The sequence below is a fragment of the Camelina sativa genome, chromosome 9 (assembly GCF_000633955.1).
Source record: "Camelina sativa cultivar DH55 chromosome 9, Cs, whole genome shotgun sequence".
Taxonomy (NCBI): Eukaryota; Viridiplantae; Streptophyta; class Magnoliopsida; order Brassicales; family Brassicaceae; genus Camelina; species Camelina sativa.
The window spans coordinates 18,355,314-18,368,105 of record NC_025693.1 but is presented as its reverse complement, the minus strand read 5'-3'; the positions used below and the strand labels follow the sequence as shown (position 1 = coordinate 18,368,105).

The window sequence follows — 12,792 nt, the reverse complement described above, 5'->3', positions numbered from 1 at the left end:
AGAAGATGGCGAGCTTAGCGTCAGGTCCCGACGGAGGAAAACGCCGCGTGAGCTACTTCTACGAGCCAAAGATCGGCGACTACTACTGTGGCGTCAACCAGCCAACGAAACCTCAACGGATCCGTGTCACTCACAACCTCGTCCTCAGCTATAACCTCCACCGCTACATGGAAATCAACCGCCCAGACCTTGCCGCTGCTTCCGATTTCGAGAAATACCACTCGCCGGAATATGTCGAGTTCCTTAAATCCGTCACGCCGGAAACCTTAGACGATCCTTCCGTCTCTCAAAACCTCAAGCGCTTCAACGTCGATGTTGATTGGGATGGTCCTGTCTTCCATAACCTCTTCGATTACTGCCGCGCTTACGCTGGTGGTTCTATTAGCGCCGCCGCGAAACTGAACCGTCAGGAAGCTGATATCGCCATCAACTGGGCCGGTGGGATGCACCATGCGAAGAAAGATAAGGCTTCTGGCTTTGCCTATGTCAATGATGTTGTTCTTGGGATTCTCGAGTTGCTCAAGGCTTTCAAGGTAACTGTTTCTTTTGCTTTTCGAGATGCATTGATCTTTGAATCTTGATGCATTTAAGATAGAGACTGAATGCTTTGTTGATTTTGACAGAGAGTTCTGTACATAGATATTGGCTTTGGTCATGGGGATGGAGTGGAAGAAGCATTTAAGGACACTGATAGAGTTATGACTGTTTCTTTCCACAAAACTGGGGACACCGGAGACATATGTGACTTTGGGGAAGGGAAAGGACAATACTTTTCTCTGAATGCGCCACTAAAGGATGGTTTGGATGATTTCAGTCTTCGTAGTTTGTTCGTACCTGTTATCCACAGGGCTATGGAAATCTATCAGCCAGAAGTAATTGTTTTTCAGAGTGGTACTGATTCATTAGTTGGTGATCCGTTGTGTACATTCAACTTGTCTATCAAGGGTCATGGTGATTGCCTACAGTACGTGAGATCTTTGAATGTTCCTCTCTTGGTCTTGGGTGGTGGAGGTTCTACTATTCCAAATGTTGCCCGTTGCTGGTGCTATGAGGTCCTCTTTTCTTCTCTTTTGTTAACTTCGGCTATGTGTTTTCATATATCATACAAGTCTTTGTTCTGAAAAGGTGTTTTTGTCTTGTTGCCTTGTTGCAGACAGCTATTGCGGTTGGAGAACAGCTTGACAATGATATCCCAGCCAATGAGTACATGAAGTATTACCGTCCAGATTACAAGCTTCACATATTGCCAACCAACAGGCAGAATTTAAACACACCAGGAGATATTATGACAATGAGGTAACCTTCTTCTAATAAGACTGGTCAATTTGGTGCCAATAATAGTTCAGATGTTCACAGCTTTTGCTTTCTAAACCATCTTTGTCAATCCTCGGCCTTCTGTTATATCTAATTATGGAGCTACTCTAAGACTTGAAACTATTTGTGCGTTCAATGATAGGGACAAATTACTAGCGCAACTTTCACAAGTGATGCACGCACCTAGTGTACAGTTTCATGACACTCCATCATCAAGCAGTCAAGCCACTGAAGCGGTAAAATCCACAATCATTCATTCATTGCTGCTTCTATTTTTCTCATTTCCGGGTGTGTTTTGTTTGTCTTATGAGGCTAATTAAGATTCGCATATATGTCATATCTGTAGGCTGAAGTAGACATGGAGAAGAGACAGAATCCACTCATTTTGAGTGGCAATCCATGTTATGAATCAGATTGTAACGAGGATTAGCAGCATTTTCTGGTAAAGTGTCACAGGGGGAGGATTCTTCATATTCGAATTTCACCCTTTTTTTTTCTTCTAAGTTTGTTCTAAAAAAAACATGTACATAAAGAACGATAGGTGTATATAAGAAATCAACATTGTAGATAAGCGTGATTACAGTAACGATCAAATATCATAGGAGATTCAAGCAACAAATTATTCTTGACAAAAATTGTATTCTTTGAAAGAGTAAAACAGAGTTCCACCTTTGTTTCTTACCCTGTGACAAGTTAGTATCAGTATACTGTATATTCAATTTGAATGTCATAATTGTCACTGGTTTTATTCAATTCTTGAACCATCTCTTTATTATGAGCCAGGGCTCATATGTGTAATTAACATATAAATGTTGTATATTTGGGTTATTTCCATACTTTCAGTTTAGGTTAAATATTGTAATCATATATAAGGCATTGCCTACACAACTTGAGAAATAAGAAAACCTTTTATATCGAACAAGGTTTTTGACATTATATCAGAGCAAAACCTAAATTTTTAGGCTATTCGATCCTCTATACCCATACTTGTTTAAGTCTTTTTCTTCGATTTTCCTTTGTTCTTGACCTTAGTATCTCCAATCCTTCTGTTGGTATACATCTCTTTAAATCATGTCAGAAGACGAATCTACTACGAAGAACGGTTCGTCTCTGTCTTCCGGAGCTAAGGTACGGGTCGAATCGGCACGACGTCGGATCGATCCCTATGATCTCTCTGCTGGAGATAATCCCGGATCTGTGATTTCTCAACCACAACTTTGTGGTCCTAACTATGATGAGTGGACAATGAATCTTCGACTTGCTTTGTGGGCAAGAAAGAAATTTGGTTTTGTGGATGGTACTATCCCTAAACCTGATGATGATTCCGATGACCTTGAAGATTGGTGGGCAAATAATGTGATGGTGGTCTCTTGGATCCGCCTTACGGTAGCACCGGATTTGAGTAGCTCTTTGTCTCATCATGAAATCGGTCATGACCTATGGTCTCAAATACAAAAGCGATTTTCTGTAAAGAATGGACAAAGAGTACAGCGTCTCAAAACTGAATTGGCAAATTGTTAACAAAAAGGATCTGCAGTTGAGGCGTATTATGGGAAGCTAACAAAATTATGTATGGGCGAGTCTTGCGGATTTCAAACGTGCCAAGACAGTTGCAGAAATTGCTAAAGAGCGGGAAGAAGATAAGCTGCATCAATTTTTGATGGGGCTTGATGAAAGTACTTTTGGTGCAGTTAAGTCCTCTCTTCTCTCCCGTGATCCCCTTCCATCTGTCGATGAAGCATATCAGGCTGTTTCACAAGATGAGGAGTCTAAGCGTGCTAGTCAGTTGTTGGAAGCACGTAATGAAGGCGCTAGTTTTGCTGTTCAATTTGCTCCTCGTCCGACTTCGTCGCCACAACTGCGTGATCCGTCTGCGTTATCTACAAGCTGTGGCCGGAAAGGACATTTAGCTGACCACTGTTTTCGTAAGATTGGTTATCCGTGGTGGTGGGGTGATCGTCCACGTTCCAAACTTCCTCCTCCAATGCAAGGAAGTTCTGGAAGTGCGAGTGTTGATCCTCGTGTTGTATCTGTTCCGCCGAAGCATGTTGACACGGCGCAAGCTCATCATGTCGATACTTCGACACCAGTTTTTGTGGGCTCTGCATCGACTACAGAGGCTGATCGTGGTGGGGTTTAGTGGCTTTAATGATCAAGAGTGGAGAAAGCTGAAGGATATGCTTAATACAAGAAAAGCGAGTACTCAGGATCATCTCTCGGGTAAGTTTTTCATTGAATCTTGGATCATTGCCACTGCTGGTGCATCGAATCACATGACGGGTTGTCTTGATTTTCTCTTGGATGTTTGTGATATGGCACCTATGTTCATCAAGTTGTCAGATGGTCGATTTACTATTTCTACTAAGCAAGGGAAAGTTTCTCTTGGGTCTCATCTTCGGTTACTGAATGTGTTTTTTGTTGATGGTTTGCAATGTCATCTTATATCGGTTTCTCAGTTAACCAGAGATAGGAGCTGTATCTTCCAGATATCTGATAAGATTTGTGTTGTTCAGGACCGCATCACACAGACGGTGATTGGAGCGGGTGAACAAGACAATGGTCTGTACTTTTTCAGAGGGATGGCGACTGCAGCGGTGACACGCGTTTTGGACCGGCAGCCTAAAGATGTGTGGCATCGTCGTTTGGGATATCCCTCATCCACAACAATGGAGCTGTTTCAGTTTTCAGATTCTAGTAGTAGTAGTAGTAGTGGTTTTGATTCTAAAACATGTGACGTTTATATTCGTTCCAAGCAAACACGCGAGACTTTTCCTTTGAGCATTAATACAACTTCGGCGGTTTTTGATCTTGTTCATTGTGATTTATGGGGTCCGTATAGGACAACAGCAATGTGTGGTTCTCGTTTCTTTCTAACAATTGTTGATGATTACTCTCGCGCTGTGTGGATTTATTTGCTGCCGAATAAGTCTAAAACTGCTTCTACTTTGCGTGAATATATCTCTATGTTTGAACGGCAGTTCGATAAGAAAGTAAAGACTATCCGCAGTGATAATGGTTCTGGGTTCCTCAGCCTTGGTGGATATTTTCGAGAACATGGCACACTTCACGAGACTTCTTCTGTCGGTACTCCCCAACAAAATGGGAGAGTTGAACGTATCGTCACATACTTAATGTTGCATGAGCTTTGCGTTGTCAAGCTCATCTTCCGGTGGAATTTTGGAGCTTTTGTGTTCTTACGGCGGGCAATCTGATCAATAGAACGCCAACGTTGGTGTTAAAGGATAAGACGCCTTTTGAGATGCTCTATCAGCGTCAACCGCCTATGAACCATTTAAGAGTGTTTGGTTGCTTATGCTATACTCATAATCAACGCCATGGTGGTGATAAGTTTGCTTCTCGGAGCAATCGCTCTGTTTTTCTTGGTTATCCTTATGGGAAAAAGGGTTGGAAGGTTTATGATCTTGAAAGTGGTGTTGTTTCCACCTCTCGCGATGTGATCTTTATCGAGACTGAGTATCCATTCGCTCAGGCTGTATTGGAGTATCCACCATCGTTGATTACACTGTCTCCTCGTCCTTACATACAAGATGACGAGGATATTTTTGTCGAAGAAGTTTTGGTTCCTTCTCCGCCGTCTGTACCTGCTGCAACTCCTCTTGTTGCGGATTCGGAGATTGAAGTTGATCCTGTTGTACCAGATGTCCCTTCTCCACCTTCTCCTCTTGTGAGTCCTATGCTGTCTTCACTGGAGGGTGTGGTTTCCCCTTCGTCGCCGATTTTGTTGTCTCCGTCTCCTCATCTTTCTGCTGAGACATATGAGTGTATTATCTCGTCTGTTGTTGATGATGATGATGATGCTCCGATGGGTAAAGGATGCCGCCAAAAGTTTAAATCTAAACGTCTTGATGGTTATGTGACAAATACAACTCATTTGGAGTCTGATGGTGTTTTTCTTGATTCGAGCTGATATCCCATTGACTCTTATATCAATTGTTCCCAGTTCTCGGAACATCATCGTGCCTTCCTTGCTGCGATAACTGCGGGTGTGATTCCTCGCACATATGCTGAGGCATTAGCTGATGAGAATTGGCGCGAAGCGGTTCTTGTTGAGATTATTGCTCTTGAAGATCAAGGTACTTGGACAGTTGAAACTTTACCTCTGGGAAAGAAGGCTCTTGGTTGTAAATGGGTGTTTACTTTGAAGTACCGTTCTGATGGAACACTTGAACGCTACAAGGCTCGTCTGGTCGTTCTTGGCAATAATCAGACTGAGGGTCTTGATTACAAGGAGACTTTTGCACCTGATTGTAAAATGACGATGGTGCGTTCGTTTTTGGAGGTTGCGGTCTCTCGGGATTGGGAAGTGCACCAAATGGATGTCCATAATGCCTTTCTTCATGGTGATTTGGAAGAAGAGGTTTTCATTCGACTTCCTCCGGATTTTTGTACTGCTGATAATACACAGGTTTGCCGTCTCCACAAGTCTCTGTATGGTCTTAAACAGGCGCCTCGTTGCTGGTTTTCAAAGCTTTCTACAGCTCTTAAGGGCTATGGGTTTCAACAGAGTTTAAAGGACTATTCTCTGTTCACGTTTGCTAATGACGACAGCCGCATTCATGTGCTTGTTTACGTTGATGATCTCATTGTTACGGGGAACTCTACTAAGGTCATTATCGAGTTTAAAGATTACTTGAGCTCTTGTTTTCATATGAAGGATCTTCGTATATCTAAGTATATTTTGGGCATTGAGGTTGCTCGAAATTCGACAGGCATGTATCTCTCACAACGCAAGTATACGCTTGATATTCTTTCCGACACGGGTTTACTTGGCGCCAAACCAGTCTCTCATCTGATAGAACAGAATCATCACTTGGCTATGGTTGATGATGAGCTGTTACCTGACCCTTTTCGTTATCGACGTTTAGTTGGCCGTCTCATTTATCTTGCTGTTATTCGACCGGATCTCTCCTATGCAATCCATATCTTGTCACAGTTCATGAATATTCCAAAGGTGGAACATTGGCAGGCAGCTTGTCGTGTTGTTTGTTACCTCAAGGGTAATCCAGGTCAGGGTATTTTACTCCGATCTGGAACTGATCTTCCTCTCTCTGCTTGGTGTGATGCCGATTATAACAGTTGTCCGCTGCAACGGTGATCACTAACTGCCTGGTTTATCCAATTGGGTGGATCTCCGATTTCTTGGAAGACACGGAAACAGGATGTGGTCTCTCGCTCTTTGGCTGAAGCAGAGTACCATGCCATGTCGGAGACTGTTTGTAAGAGTAAAACAGAGTTCCACCTTTGTTTCTTACCCTGTGACAAGTTAGTATCAGTATACTGTATATTCAATTTGAATGTCATAATTGTCACTGGTTTTATTCAATTCTTGAACCATCTCTTTATTATGAGCCAGGGCTCATATGTGTAATTAACATATAAATGTTGTATATTTGGGTTATTTCCATACTTTCGGTTTAGGTTAAATATTGTAATCATATATAAGGCATTGCCTACACAACTTGAGAAATAAGAAAACCTTTTATATCGAACAAGGTTTTTGACACTCTTTGATGTCATCCTTGCACGTTGACTATAATTGTAAACTTAAATTTGTCGCATAATTTTGACGGTTTCAGTGCAACCATAAATCGTCATAAATAAAAAAACAGTAATTGATTTTTTTTATAAACGATTGTTGCATATATATATTATGATGATGATCAAATCAAAGCAAAACAGTTGCAAATATTGATAATGCAATATGTGTAATTATGAGCCCGGGCTCATATGTGTAATTAACATATAAATGTTGTATATTTGGGTTATTTCCATACTTTCGGTTTAGGTTAAATATTGTAATCATATATAAGGCATTGCCTACACAACTTGAGAAGTAAGAAAACCTTTTACAGTAAAACCTCTATAAATTAATAAGGTCGGGACCATGAAATTTTATTAATTTATAGAGGTTTTAATTTATCGATAAATTAATAATTATTAAATTATCGATAAATTAATATTTTATTAATTTATGAAGAGATTTTTTAATTTTCATAATTTAAAAAAATTATATTATAAAATAAGATATTTTGTAATCATTCATAATATTAAATAATTTTCTTAATTTATAATCTTGGCTATTGTAATTGTTAAGTTTAGAGTTTAGGTAAAAATTTATGATAAATGTTAGAAATTTAGAGTTAAGAAGAAATTGCTACTATAATTCATGGTAATGACGAAGTCAAAGAAGATATTGCGGTAATTTTAGAACCAATTACATGTAAAAATAGAAATTATCGCATTAAGGATACTCCATAATTTTTGGATGCGATTTGAGAAGACGGCAATGAAAAAGATTAGAGATGAACTCCAATAAGAATGCAAATTCAAGAATATGCAAGCAACAATAGAGTCATATTTCACTAGATTTTCTTATATATATATATATATATATATATATTAATATTACCTTTATTATTAATTTATGATATTGATAGGACCATATTCTTACATAGGATTTCTGAAAAAATATTATCTTATTAATTTATCGAAATATGTTATTTTTTACACTGACCCAACTCGGAACCAGAAGAATTTATTAATTTATAGCGAGTATTAATTTAAAGAGTATTAATTTATAGAGGTTCCACTGTATATCGAACAAGGTTTTTGACACTCTTTGATGTCATCCTTGCACGTTGACTATGATTGTAAACTTAAATTTGTCGCATAATTTTGACGGTTTCAGTGCAACCATAAATCGTCATAAATAAAAAAACAGTAATTGATTTTTTTTTTTTATAAACGATTGTTGCATATATATATTATGATGATGATCAAATCAAAACAAAACAGTTGCAAATATTGATAATGCAATTCTTTATCACATTACGACAAATATATAGTCGTAATTCCATTATATATTCGTAAGATTGCAATTCATTTTGCAACATTTTAATCTCTTAATTTTGGCACATTAGCTATTTATTTACAATAAAAAGCTATTTATTTACAATTGTTTATTTATTTTTTTCTTAAAATAAAAAATATATTCTGATGATAAAAATATAGTTGTAATATCATTATATATTCGTAAAGATTGCAATTCATTTTGCAACATTAATTTTAATCTCTGAATATTGGCACATTAGCAATTTATTTACAAAAAAAAGATATTTATTTACAATTGTTTATTTTTTTTTTTCTTATAATAAAAATATACTCTGATGATAAAAAATAACAACTTATTTTATTAAACAATCAAATATTAAAATATCATAACTTTGGCATATGAATGTGAATCCGATCAATGCTTATGAGGTCTCAAACTATTTCGATCAAACATCCGGTTCTTGGAAGGTTTTTTGGCTTCTCTCCTTGCTTTTTTGGCTTTACCAGTGTAGTTAATAATTTTGATACCGATCAGGAAAGTTAGACGGAATTATTATTTACACATATGATGCAAATAATTGTTTCTAAAAAATGAGTTTTAAAATATTTTTATTTCTTCTTACCACAACGTTTTATTCAGTCTTGGATCTTGATAGATTATTAAGAACACCTAAAACAGTCGGAGAGCCTTCTCAAGTATTTTCCATAGGATTCATCAGAACTTATATCACTTAACGACAAAAAAACTATATTGTTAAATGCTAATCAGGTCTTATAACAAAACTGGGTAACGAAGAACTTTGTTTACCGTTGGAGAAAGAATATTGCTTACGAACGTGTTGTATTGATAGAAGCAGATTCTTAACCTATTACATATATACTCGATGATAACCCGCACTGTACAGTGCGGGGAAATATTTACATAAATTTTGATTTATTAGTTACAAAATAATAGTATTATCTTTATTTGATTTATTTTATGTATTTTATAATTTATAAATTTAATTTACTTAGTTTTATATTTTGGTTTCGACTATAGTCAGTACAATAGACTTAATGACTTACCATTATTAGGTTTTGGATATAATTGGTTAATTTTTTTTAAATTGATAGAATCAAGAAAACTCTTATTTACTCGTGATCCGATTTACAATTTGTAGCAGTATTGAGTCAACGTAAAAACTAAATTAAAACGCAAGAAAATTATATAAGTGGGAGGTAGAATGGAGTATAACAAAATATTTTTGTTACTAAAACTCATTGATCACAGTGCAAAATCATAAAATCTGAATATTTATAAGTATAAAATAAGTTAACCCGTAAAATATATATATTCTGAATAGTGTGACAGGACAATATATTACCTATCGTACGATAGAGAATTTAGTCGATTTGTTAATCATCTCATTATATTAAATTATATATATATAATCCTCTCAAATTTTGAATTAATTTGTGAATGAGCGAAATATTTTAGAAAATAAGATCATCAATTGTAAAAATTTGCTAAAAAAATTGTAATCCGCACTCTTTAGATAGTGGAGGTTTAATAGTTTTCTGTGGATAATTATTTTTATTTTTATTTCGAATGATCAAAATAATTATTTAAAGAAAAATAATATTATGATTGATCATAATTATTATTTATGATTTTCTAGTAAAATAATTTGTGTAGATATTTTTGAAAAACTAAGGTTAAAATTATGTGTAAGAAAGATTGGATTTCTAGTTATTCAAATATCATATGTTATAATCTAATATTAATGTTATGAATAATTGTTTTATTGATACTATTGACGAAAGTAGGTTTTTTATTTTAATTGATTAAAATATCTTTATTATAAAATTGAGATTTTCTGAGTTGATTTATGAATAAATGTATTCTGATTTTTTTTTGGTACAATTATATTAAGTTCAAAATAAAAAGCATTATCTTATGTAAATTGGAAACACTATACTTTTGATACCTTGTTATGATTTTGATAAGTTTTAATCAAGAAAAGGAAAAAATCAGTTGATATCATGATTTAAGCCTTTTCATTATTTAAAAGTTAAACAATTCTTATATTATATAAGTAATGTTTTGGAAAAAAAAAAAGAAAAACAATTAAAAAAGCAACTATATGAGTATATCACATGGAATTGTATAGATAGTTACTCGTGCTATACATTTTATAATCTTTTACATTTCATTTACTTAGTTTCATACTCTGATTTCAATCTGTTTTGGGCTACATGATACAATGTTCAAATCCGTGAATCATATAAATTTGGTAATATCCTAAAAATAAAACAAAACCTATATTGAAGCGGTCATGTTTAGAAATTTTGATTTAACTTTTTGATTTATTTTTTAGTTATATAAATTATATTAAATAAAATATAATATTTGTGATTTCTTAGATTTTAATAAAATGTCTCTGCGACGATGTACAGTGCAAACAAATATTTAATAAGTTAAATATAATATTTTATATTTTAAAAATATAAGCAATGTTGTATCTTAGTTTTGACCCATATGCGTGGTAGTGTGCTGACCGTAGCTGTGTGTGTTCACAATCTCGCCACCCCACTGTACCCACTTCGCCGGGCCATGAGCTAGATGCGTGAACAGCTTCACCGGCCAATACCCGATCAACTATGAATCAATGATCAGCCACCATTTCCCATCGTTAGCATCCTACGATTCCAAAACAATACATTACAACAAGAAATTAAAAACTCTCAAATAGCAAGATCGAGACTAAGTTTCAGGGGACGAGCATTTTAACCGAATAAGAGAACTAACAAATTTGATTTAAATTGGGAAAAGTCTAATGTACACAAACCTTCCAAATGAACATTGTTACGTCAAACTGGCTGTCACCGTAAGAAGAGGTAGGAGAAAATGCACTACCTACTGCAAATTGGTTACTGACTTGTACGAACCCAGAATATTCAAGATTAAGACACCCTGTCTTCTGATATGTGTCCCGCTGCAAGACATTTACACATTATTGTCAATTTGTCATAATCATAACATGAGTAATTTGAGATTCCTACAGTGTTCCAAATATATTCTCAGACTTGTTGTTTATCAAAAAGAAAACAAAAATTTTCATAGTTCAAACGGACATGAGATTACAATTATAGTGTTGTGTTTACGGTATACCACAATAACTAGAAAAATTGAGTGTTCGTCAAGTATATGTGGATTGTGAGCCAACTTAGCGGGCCATTAATTTCTGCTTTTTTTTTCCTTAGGTTTTGCTTATGTTTTACTTATCTTTTTCTTATTATTTGCTTAATTTTTCACTTTAATTATTTTTCTTGTTATTTAAAATTTGTTAATAAATTTAATGTATTGAACATATTAAGAGGATACAAATTGCAAAGCTTGAAAGCCACAACTTATGGTGTGATTTGACTAATGCTTTTTTACGTTGTTGGTCCGATATATGAATATAATAAATAAATGTTCTCTTAGTCAAATTTTCTTAACCAATTATTTTTAACTCTTCCACATGAATACCCTTTATGATCATATCAACCACACGGAAAAAGAAGAAGTTGGTAGTAGGTGTGGAACCATAACGGCTCGAGCTGTCTGACCAAACTATACCCATAAGGTGTAACATGGTCAGGATTAAACCATTAAAAATTATTGGACAGANGTGTTCACAATCTCGCCACCCCACTGTACCCACTTCGCCGGGCCATGAGCTAGATGCGTGAACAGCTTCACCGGCCAATACCCGATCAACTATGAATCAATGATCAGCCACCATTTCCCATCGTTAGCATCCTACGATTCCAAAACAATACATTACAACAAGAAATTAAAAACTCTCAAATAGCAAGATCGAGACTAAGTTTCAGGGGACGAGCATTTTAACCGAATAAGAGAACTAACAAATTTGATTTAAATTGGGAAAAGTCTAATGTACACAAACCTTCCAAATGAACATTGTTACGTCAAACTGGCTGTCACCGTAAGAAGAGGTAGGAGAAAATGCACTACCTACTGCAAATTGGTTACTGACTTGTACGAACCCAGAATATTCAAGATTAAGACACCCTGTCTTCTGATATGTGTCCCGCTGCAAGACATTTACACATTATTGTCAATTTGTCATAATCATAACATGAGTAATTTGAGATTCCTACAGTGTTCCAAATATATTCTCAGACTTGTTGTTTATCAAAAAGAAAACAAAAATTTTCATAGTTCAAACGGACATGAGATTACAATTATAGTGTTGTGTTTACGGTATACCACAATAACTAGAAAAATTGAGTGTTCGTCAAGTATATGTGGATTGTGAGCCAACTTAGCGGGCCATTAATTTCTGCTTTTTTTTTCCTTAGGTTTTGCTTATGTTTTACTTATCTTTTTCTTATTATTTGCTTAATTTTTCACTTTAATTATTTTTCTTGTTATTTAAAATTTGTTAATAAATTTAATGTATTGAACATATTAAGAGGATACAAATTGCAAAGCTTGAAAGCCACAACTTATGGTGTGATTTGACTAATGCTTTTTTACGTTGTTGGTCCGATATATGAATATAATAAATAAATGTTCTCTTAGTCAAATTTTCTTAACCAATTATTTTTAACTCTTCCACATGAATACCCTTTATGATC

At 35.4% G+C, this 12,792-nt stretch overlaps 1 protein-coding gene across 1 annotated transcript; it reads left to right on the top strand.

Moving 5' to 3' along the window:
- On the top strand, positions 1 to 1,808 carry LOC104711301 (histone deacetylase 7). The gene is made up of 5 exons (XM_010427991.1): positions 1 to 533; positions 624 to 1,052; positions 1,154 to 1,296; positions 1,457 to 1,550; positions 1,661 to 1,808. The coding sequence occupies exons 1-5, from the start codon at positions 6 to 8 to the stop codon at positions 1,742 to 1,744; spliced, it is 1,278 nt and encodes a 425-aa protein (XP_010426293.1). The 5' UTR covers positions 1 to 5; the 3' UTR covers positions 1,745 to 1,808.